The 10,177-nt window shown below is 36.5% G+C and overlaps 1 protein-coding gene across 4 annotated transcripts; it reads right to left on the bottom strand.

Moving 5' to 3' along the window:
- Positions 1 to 1,253: 1,253 nt before the first annotated feature.
- LOC137835223 (nuclear pore complex protein NUP98A) lies at positions 1,254 to 9,870 on the bottom strand. 4 transcript variants are annotated; one of them, XM_068643623.1, is made up of 13 exons: positions 9,740 to 9,870; positions 9,461 to 9,632; positions 8,909 to 9,208; positions 8,020 to 8,679; positions 7,677 to 7,904; positions 6,994 to 7,586; positions 6,577 to 6,664; positions 6,422 to 6,482; positions 3,447 to 3,585; positions 3,182 to 3,298; positions 2,899 to 3,073; positions 2,453 to 2,518; positions 1,254 to 2,216 (listed from the first exon to the last, which is right to left on the bottom strand). In XM_068643623.1, the coding sequence occupies exons 2-13, from the start codon at positions 9,474 to 9,476 to the stop codon at positions 1,525 to 1,527; spliced, it is 3,135 nt and encodes a 1,044-aa protein (XP_068499724.1). In that variant the 5' UTR covers positions 9,477 to 9,632; positions 9,740 to 9,870; the 3' UTR covers positions 1,254 to 1,524. The 4 variants fall into 4 exon arrangements, with proteins under 4 accessions (XP_068499724.1, XP_068499725.1, XP_068499726.1 ...); XM_068643624.1 differs by having other exon boundaries at positions 8,020 to 8,670; XM_068643625.1 differs by lacking the exon at positions 2,453 to 2,518.
- Positions 9,871 to 10,177: the final 307 nt, after the last annotated feature.

The following is a 10,177-nucleotide window of genomic DNA, read 5'->3' as shown; positions in this document are numbered from 1 at the left end:
ACTCCCTACTGGTACTAGAACTATGGCCTTGAAGACACCTTTCTCTTCTCTTTGTTACTGTTCTGGGCTACGTCTTAACCTGGCGATGCTTCAACCTGGCGACACCCTCTCCTGGCGACGCCTTACTTTGGCGACGCCTCCTCTTGACGATGCCTTCTCTTGGCGACGCCTCAAGCGGTCAGTCTGTTGATTTCCTTCCTTGGACTCCTCGAGTGGTCCCACTATATGTTGACTTTGACTTAATCGTTGACTTTAACTTTGATCAACGCCCGGGGACGAGACGGTACAATCATTAAAATAATACTTCTCATATTTTCTTCTTAAAAAAATATGATTTAAAAGATGTGATCAAATTAAGTTTCTTATGAAACTAATAATTTTTAATACTTTTAGTGTTTCCGCTCTACCTTATGATTTTATATTTTAATATAATTAATTCTAATATAAAGGACTGAAAAAAATCATTACCTTTCATTGTATTATATACATTTTTACAAGTTTTAAAGATAGCATTTACCCTAGAACCAAACCCCTGTCGTGCCCATTATTCGATGGTCAATTTCGCATACCCGATGGCTTGAACTGATTGGAATGGTTTATTTGTATTTATTTTTTAAATAAATATTTAAAAAATGTTTTTAACGTATTTTTCTAATTAAATAAGTAATTTTCTGCCTATTTTAATAATAGTTCTTGAATAACATATAATGAATTTTAAATTTGAATATTTATTTTCTAGCAAATCAAAATGACCATTTAACATACAAAACAGCTTTAACCTAAGGCTTAAAATATTATCTCTTTAAGATTTGTGTTAGGAATGCAAGCCAAAAGTACTGTTAATTAACTATATTTTGTAATTGATTATTATCATTATTTATAATCAATTATAACCGTAATCAACTTTTACCTTTGTATAAATTTATTGAATAAATTAAATGTTCCAATATAAAAATCAGCTTTTTCTAAGGAATGGCAGCTAATGTTCCTCGAAAGGATTTAGCAAATACTTCTTTTCTGTTACGTAAAATTATATAACAATTAGTATGAACCTTCTTACTCGAAAAGGCAGCTAAAATGCTAAATCTTCAACTGTCTCAGACACCCTTTATAAAGAAATTGACTATGGTCCAGTCCTGAAATAAACATATGACATTACATTCTTGAAAGAAATTCCAAAATACTTTGCAAATCAAGGTAATGAAATAAAAAAATGTCAAATCAAACTCCACCATACTCAAAATACATAAAAGTTGAAAATAACCATAACATGTATGGGAATCAAAATTGAAGTGCGTGAAAAAATGATGCTGGAAAAGCCACATTAGAACATCCCCACCGTAAGATGTATAAAATATCCCCAAAACAAGATACGAAGCAATTGAACAACGTTGGCCCAAGCTATATCCATCCAACCACACAACAGTGACAATTTACAGGAAAAACAAAATACATTTCAAAGCAGAACTTTAAGTTCTGAAACTATCAAATGTACTGTTGACGTCCACCGTATTGAACCAACCATTAATTGTTTTCATGGTCATCATTTATCCAAGTGTTTTCGTCTTCTTCGACCAGCTTGTAGACGCTGAAATGGTTGACCCTGATCTTCCACTCTCCTTTAGTGGGATCATATGATACAAATTCAGCACCTTGGTCCTCAGCCTTTCTCTTGAGCATCTCCTTGTATTTCTCAATCTTTGGCCCTTCTGTATATTGATGTCCAGTTTTTTTGTCGAAACATTTAATGTTCAGTAGTGTCACCTCAGCAGGCTTATTCAGACCTTGTCCAACGGGAGGTTTCTTTGAATCATCCATGTATACAATCACCTCCCTATTGTTAAACTGAATCAGGGACTCCAAATCAAGCCCTCGTACATCCGTCTCACCCAAGAATCTAATGCTGCCATACCCTTGCCTTCCAACCACGAAATCCTTCACATGACTACAGAATCCTGGTTCGGCTCTTTCCTTTGCTGCCAGTTCGTGTATCCTAGGCAGCGTATAGTAATCAGATCGCCGCAGTTTTGGCATTAGTGCCTCAACGTCAGCTCCATGCTCATATACAATGGCAGCCTCGCCAGCTCTGTGACCACTGAGTGTCTTGTACATGTCTGCCTTTTGTGAAGAATGATCTTCATTGCTCCCGTTGGATGTTGGCTTTGTCGCTATATACTGACCTTGCTCCTTCACAACACCGTTTTCTACAGCAATCTCTGCAATCATTTACAGAAATTATGGCACAGAAATTAAAAAGCACAAAAATGGGACAAGGGAAGCATTTTAACTGTCCCTCACTTATAAAGTAGTTTAGTCACAATGATCTGATAACACTTTGATTACCATTGACAGCACAACCAAAGTCCAATAAATGCAAAAATGGTTCTTACAGAAGATCAATATACTAGAGCTACATTATATAAATAAATTAAATACTAGAAATAGCACGTACTATCTTTATCTTTATCCTGTGAACTGGTTCTATCAGGTGTTACACTTGCCTCTTTAGAGATATTTCCTGAAAATGGCATTTGAAAAAAAGCAAGGGCATTTTGTCAGCACATTTTATGGCAAGGTTTTTCTAATTTAAAAATATATCCAAATAATTAAGATAATTAGATAAGTTCATTGGAAAAAAAGGCTGAGAGTAGCTTTAGAATTATATATACAATACACATTGCAGTAAATTATTACTCTAACTACAGTTGTAGTATTTAGACATTACTCATCCAGAAGGTTTTCAAAAACAAATTGAATACTCTATCCCATCATAGTAAAAACACTGGTACACAAATCTTTGGTTGGAGAACATTATAATCAACGTACTGAATGAATACTCTCTATTCCTACAACTCAACTAGGGGAAAGATAGAACACTAAATACAGTCAAGAATTTACCATTCTCATTCACCGGTATGGATCTATCTTTAAAAGTTAATGCCTTCTCAGAAGCCTTGGCCGGCCACTGCTCCATGGGACAAATGATCAACGCCCGTGGATTTTCCCTAGGAATGAACAGAGCATCAGCCTTAGGTGTCGTTGTAGTATCCTCATCATCACTAAAGAATGGAACCTGCAAGAGAGTATAGAAGTTAAGACATATCATATTCAACTATCCATGAAAGATTATCTCACTAGAAACCTATAGATTGAATGAAAAGAAAGCTACAAATATACTAACCCTTGGACCATCATTCTTAGAATGATATTTCCTGACAGGAAGCCTTATTCGTCTTTGTGAGAGATGCCGAGATGTTAATAAAGACGATATTCTAACAGGAGCAGGCTTGTCTAGTGCCTGAAATGACGTGTCATTGAACTCATTACCTTTAATTAAAACTCAATTCTTGACCACAGTTCGTATGGTAAAAAAGTTCAATAATTTAGCCTTAAATTAGCATAAAAATCAACAAAATCAAAAGTTAAAACCAAGAAAGCGCAATTACAGGCATGCTAGAGATTCCATATTGAATTGAAGGAGTGGTTCCAACTCGACCAATTGACATCTGAGGCATTGCAGGAAGTGTTCCAAATGGATTTGTATTCGGAACTGCTTGTACAGTCACAGAACTCGGGGTAGAAGATCTGTCAAACATAAAAAAAAATAATGAAAACAGAAATTACAGTATCCAAACACATTCTTAAGACATTTCATATTAAAACAAATTGGCTCCAATAACAGTACACATACGATAATCCAAGATACATAGACAAGGAGTATATAGCCGATACTTGAATCAAATAGACATTCTAACATAAAATCACGTAAATATGTAAATTCTTGGAGCATGACCATGAGGGAGGGAATATAACTTGATGCTTAAGGAAGAATTTGTTACTATAACTTTTGTTATAGTAGCGCATAGCAACCAGCCCCACGCCCCCAAAAATACTATGACGAGATGGAGGAATGTAGGACGGTCATTATTCTATTTTGTCTTCACATATATACTTTATAACGTTTAATGTTTTTACTTCTTATTACTCCCTCCGACCTAACTTTCTATTGCATTAATTATTTTTTGACTCAAATACCCTTAATTAGTTTAGTAAATAATAAGTAATGTCAATTGTCCATTTCTCTCTTACGAAGATTTGGAGAAAATTAATAGTCTACTCTTACCACTATTATCTCTATGATTAATTATTTAGGTGAAAAGTAATTAAATGGAAAAATCAATATAGACAGTCCCAATACTATTAAAGGTATTATAAGAAATTATTTTAAAATACAGACAAATTTATTTCAATTAACTAAAATAACCAACTTAATATTCGTGAATCAATTATCTGTTAGAGAATATTCTATATTACATTAAAATTCTATTTAACTATATGCTTCTGGTTATGTATAATTATGTATAATCAGTATTAATGTTATATAATTGTCTCTATTCTATAATAATATATTTCTATATTTTCTATAGATTTTAAATATTATAGATTATAATAGTATAATACACTATTAATAAAAAATAGCAAAAATAATCATTCTCGCAGGACCTAAAACATGTTTGGGGCGGGAGTGGCTTGAATTGGGGTCCGGGCCTAAAACCCTTCTCACCCGAAAACCCTAGGACTTTTCCTACTCAGTCGTCATCCCCTCTGAACAAAGAAAAAAGTAGCTTTATTCTACCATAAGCAGTCACCCACATCAATCACCACCTCCACCTCTAACTCAAGTAAGAAGTTGCAGAACAGAGGTTGCCCAGTGACAGCACATGCCGCAGGGTATGTCCAGTGAAGGCACAGATGATGCTGACAAATGATGGTGGTAATGATAATAGTGGTGACAACAAAAGCAATAACCAGATGATGCTGGCCATGGCAATGATGGCAAGTGGTACAAACAATTTGAAAGTGATGGTTGTTATGACGACTTGAGTGGGATGATGATGAAGACAGTGTATTGATAGGTTGATGACACAATATAATGATGGTAAGAATGGAGGAAATGGTAGCATAAGTTGACAAAAATGGTAGAAGTTGTAGCATAAGTTTTGACAAAAATGGTAGAAGTTGTAGCCATAGTAGTTAGTATCTTACGATTCACGATACGGTTTCACCCTCCCACGATACGAATCGTGTGAAGAATCTTTTTCGTCCCTGAATCTTAGCTGTATCATGCGATTCGCACAAAGAATCGCTGAATCCCGAAACGAAACGATTCCGTATTGTGTGAATCAATGTAGATTTTAAAAAATGAGTAAATAAAAAAAGATAGACATAATTTGTTTAATAACATGTATGCACCATAGAGGTTGTTTTGGTGAAATTGTGTGGTACATATATATAGACATATATATATATACATACATATATATAATTTATTGTATCTTGTATGTATACATATCTTATATATTTAAGTATATATTAAATTTTTTAATGTTTATGAATCTTACGATTCACGATACGAAACGATTTACGATTCATAATATCAGCTCTCCGATACACTACTTGTATCTCGATTCTACTACCATGGTTGTAGCATAAGTTTTGACAAAAATAGGAGAAGTTGTAGCATAAGTTTTAAGAAAATTGGCGGAAGTGGTACTGGCACATGATGGTGGTGGTGGTGGTTGTGACAAAGATGATGATAATCATGATAGCGAAGATAATGGATATGAAGTGGTAGAGGTAACAACAATGAAAGTAATGGCTAGAGTGGTGGCAATGACAACGAGAACAGTGATGACAAAGATAATTATGATGATAGTGGTGGCAATGACAACGAGAACAGTGATGACAAAGATAATTATGATGATAGTGGTGGTAATGAACGTGGGGTGGTGTGAAAATAAGAGGAAGGTCAAATATCCTATCTTGTTACTTTCTGATGCAACTTCCCCTGCATATAAAAAAAATGCATATGATAGAGAATAAGATCAGGAAATCATATCCTGTCGATGCACCAAACAATTGATCATAACAAGATAAAATAGTTATCTTATTATATGCTGGCGACCAAAAGGGTTGTTAGAGTCTTATATATGCACAAAACATGTAGTGTTAGGTGAGCTTATAGAAAGATGTAATACTTGTCAATTTAATTGCGCAACAACTACAAAAAAATGAAATAGAGACCAGTGTACATACATTTTAGTAAGAATTTCCTATTCACTAGCTAATTTATTGTTTTTCTTAGTATGTGTTAGAAAATCTTATTAAATGGACAAATAGAATGAAATGGAGGATGATTTTATGCAAAGTATTTCTTTCTTAAATTCATGTCCCCATATTTAAGTCATATATATCTTGTATATTTAAGAACTTTATGAATCCATGACACATCAATATTTGTGATATTAATTTAGTGGGTGCTTCATATGTCAAAACTCAAAAGCCACAGCCCGTTGGTCAAAACTCCAAAGGGTAAAAAAAACTTGAACTAAATGCAAGACTTAAACTAATTGTAACTTACGCAAGTCCAAAATTATTCTGACCAAATAGGCCTGGAGTGCCACCGAAGCTGCTTGCACCCACTAATAAAATAGTCATTCAAAACATTAATCCTTCAATCATTGCATGAAACAAAACAAACAGTAGTATAAGCATAAGATAATATAATAAACTGACCAGGTTGAGTCTGGCCAAAGTTGCTAAAGCCAAAAGCACCACTCGACTGAGCAGGTTGTGCAGGTTGAAAAGGTGTTGAAATGGACGGCTGCAGATATGAAAGTCAAACAACAAAAGTATTAGATATTCAAAATGCAGTACACAATTGACCATTTAGCATCTCACATAGGGAAATCCTGCCTAATGGATAAGGCTTTATAGTTGTTCTGTACTACTACTCATCATTATATGCAATATTTACAGAAATAGTAATAGAATACTTACATAACTGGATTAGTGTAATGTTCATTAAGTTTGTAAAGTATAAAGTTCAAATATGACTCCATGTTATCTTGGCTCATAAAAAACAGTGATTTTAAAGAAAAATATTGTATGCAAAAGCATTATTCATTACCAAATACAAATGAAATTGCATACCGCTGTTTGACCAAAACCTGTCAGATTATTAGAAGTGAGTGATGCACTTGATGAGAAAATACTTCCAACAAGCCCAGAAGAAGGTGAATTAAACAAGCTTGACTGACTAAAAGGTGTAGCCTGCCCAAAGGGGGAGGTATTCTGTCCAAAAGCAGAACTTGTCTGTGCAATTGGAGGGGCTGCAGAACTAAATAATGGGGATGACTGTGTATTGCCAAAAATACTTGAGCCAAATGGCGAAGAGGTAGCCTGAGCAGGAGCAGTATTGAACAGCGACGGAGATTGCCCAAAGCTGGGAGTTGAAGAAGAGTTAGCTCCAAATGGAGATGGGGACGAACCAAAAATAGAGGGTGCTGCTGCTGCTGTTGAAGAACCAAAAGCTGATGAACTGAAGGCAGGAGCAGCGGAAGTTCCAAATCCAGAAGAAAAGGGGGAACTCTTTGGGGCAAACGGGTTAGAATTAGGTGTTGTGGAAGAAAAAGGATTGGCTGATGATTGACCAAACACTGGTGAAGGAGAAAAGGCATTTGTCTGTGTTGTAGACGAACTGAAGCCTGCCAAACCAGTAGACTGACCAGAGGGAAGTGGTCCACCTAAATTATAGAAAACATTAAGTCAAAATCATCATACTGCAATGAAAGCCAGAAGAATTATACAAATGTTTATAATTGTTAAAAATATACCTTTGTCTCCCAATTGATAGTCCTCCCATCTTAGTTCCTCGTGACTTTTGTCTTTGTAAACAGGCATGGCAGATATGGATTCCAATTTTGCAGTCTGTCCAGAGGTACCACTATCTGCTTCAGTTGTTGCTGTGTAACTAGCTACTCTACTTCCACCTCGTTGCTGACCTCCAAAACCTGACTGTCCAATACCAGTATTTCCAAAGGCCGAAGATGGTGTTTGAGATCCTGCAAGAGAAAATATTTGAAGATTACTTTCAATTACATTTGCACAAGATACTATTGTTCCTAATATCTTTAAAATAGAAATATAACAGTCAATTCTAATGGTTCTTGAACTCACCAAATGCTGAACTCTGACCTCCGAAAGGTGAGGCCGTACTACCGAATGGACTGCTGCTACCAAAAGCAGCAGAAGACTGACCAAAAGCCTGAGTGGATCCAAAACTAAATGCAGGAGTACTAGAGGCCCCAAAAGCAGGAGTACTAGAGGCCCCAAAAGCAGGAGTACTAGAAGCCCCAAAAGCAGGAGTACTAGAGGCCCCAAATGGAGTGCTTGAACTACCAAATGCAGACGTGCTTGATGAACCAAACATAGGGTTACTAGAAGCACCAAAGGCTCCCCCACCACCAAATACGGGAGAACTTGACACCCCAAATGCACTCCCTGTGTTACCAAAAGTTGGGCTAGAGGTGGAACCAAACGCAGGGGTGCTAGTTGCACCGAATGCAGGGCTGCTTGTAGCACCAAACGCAGGGGTGCTAGTTGCACCAAATGCAGGAGTGCTCGAAGCACCAAATGCAGGAGTGCTTGTAGCACCAAACGCTGGAGTGCTTGTAGCTCCAAATGCAGGCTGAGATGATCCACCAAAAGGGGTTGAGGAACCAAATATGCTGCTTCCAAAAGCTGGTTGTGATTGCTGTGTAGCACCGAATGGACTTGTTTGAGTAGGAGTAGATCCAAAACCTCCAAAAGCAGGCTTCTGACCAAAAACTGATGATCCTATAAAGCAAGATAATCAATTCTCAAATTGAACCACAAAACTGTCCCGATAACATAATAAAAAAGAAAAGAAGAAGACAGCAAGTTAAATGATAATTCAATGAACAACCTGGTGAAAAAATTGATGTAATTTTAAGCTTTCAGAAGGAAATAAATGAAGACAATCTAATGAACAAACAAGAAAAACAACTTTTAAACAAAATGAAAAAGGAATTCCATGCACTCGTACCACCAAATGACGATGATGAGCTACCAAAAGCAGGAGTCGAAGAAGAACCAAAAGCGGGCACGGAACTACCGAAAGCAGGTGACGATGAAGCCCCAAAAGCTGTATTGGAAGCAAACGGAGAAGACTGTTGAGCCGCACCAAATACCCCAGTGGAAGTACCTCCGAACATGGAACTGCCAGTTTGCGAACCAAATGGACTCGTACTACCAAATGGCTTAGGGGCAAACGGATTGGTACTTGAATTGGTCTGTCCAAAAACTGATTGAGAGCCAAAAGGGCTCGACGAAGACTGCCCAAAAGCTGTCGAAAGGATAACTCAAATTTATCAACGGTTTGCCAAAGTAATCAATAAGCAAAACAACACCATCCCCCACCCTTCACGCTTACTTAACACCAATCAACAAAACCAGCAAAGAACAAAAATAATAACAACAACAATAAACGATAAAACAATCATTCTCCAAAGCAACCACAACACTCGCAGAAACGCGCAATTTCCCTAATACCAAGCACGCAAAACATCACGAATTAACGCAGCGAGGCAATACTTACGGTTCGAACCAAACATCGTTAGAAGCAAGCTAGTAACAATCGCGATCTGAATCGAAGAATGTTATGCCTTGGCGATTGTGCTACCTATCCACGAGTTAGATCACGAGCGAGCAGGATCTTCGTTTGGCGGAATCGTGAAAAATCACGGCATGACGTGATTTCGCGAGTCGCTCTGCGAAAGAAAGAAGAAGAAAAACATGGTCAGGTTCAAGAATATTCGTTTCCTAGCGAACACAAGCCCTAATTCGCGCAGAAATAGGAATATTCGAAGTTACGAACCCTCTCTCTGTTGGACGCGAAATGCAAGAACAAGGAGGAGAGGACTGATGATCGGAGAAGAAGCAAGGGTTTTTCTTTCGTTTTTTGGTGATAAGTTAGCGGTTGATGACAAGAAACGAAACGAGAGTTTTGGATGAAAAAAGTGATGGGCCTGCATCTAAATAGGCCCAATTGTGAAAGCCGCGTAGCTTAAAAATTCCGCTGGATAGAAAAACAAAAACATTGTTGGATTGGACTTTTGACTATTGAAGGGATATTTTCTTGTTTTTAATTTTGTCCAGTGAAGTCAGCTTTTTATATAATAATGAAATAATAATTAGTAAATGTTCGGTTTTAAAAGTATAATAAAAAAAGTATTGAGATACTTAGTAAAAAAAAATTGAGCATATTAATGTAATACTCTCATAAAATTATCATTTTTATTATAAACCCAATAAA

Source organism: Phaseolus vulgaris, chromosome 5, assembly GCF_000499845.2.
Source record: "Phaseolus vulgaris cultivar G19833 chromosome 5, P. vulgaris v2.0, whole genome shotgun sequence".
NCBI classification, from domain to species: Eukaryota; Viridiplantae; Streptophyta; class Magnoliopsida; order Fabales; family Fabaceae; genus Phaseolus; species Phaseolus vulgaris.
The sequence above is the reverse complement of the archived record's forward strand: the minus strand, read 5'-3'. Positions and strand labels throughout refer to the sequence as shown.

Coding starts and splice junctions, on each gene's coding strand:
- LOC137835223 (XM_068643623.1), bottom strand. Junction 3,586..6,421: donor CAGAATAATTTTGGACTTGC/GTAAGTTACAAT, acceptor TATGTTTGACAG/ATCTTCTACCCCGAGTTCTG. Junction 3,299..3,446: donor ATGGAATCTCTAGCATGCCT/GTAATTGCGCTT, acceptor ACGTCATTTCAG/GCACTAGACAAGCCTGCTCC.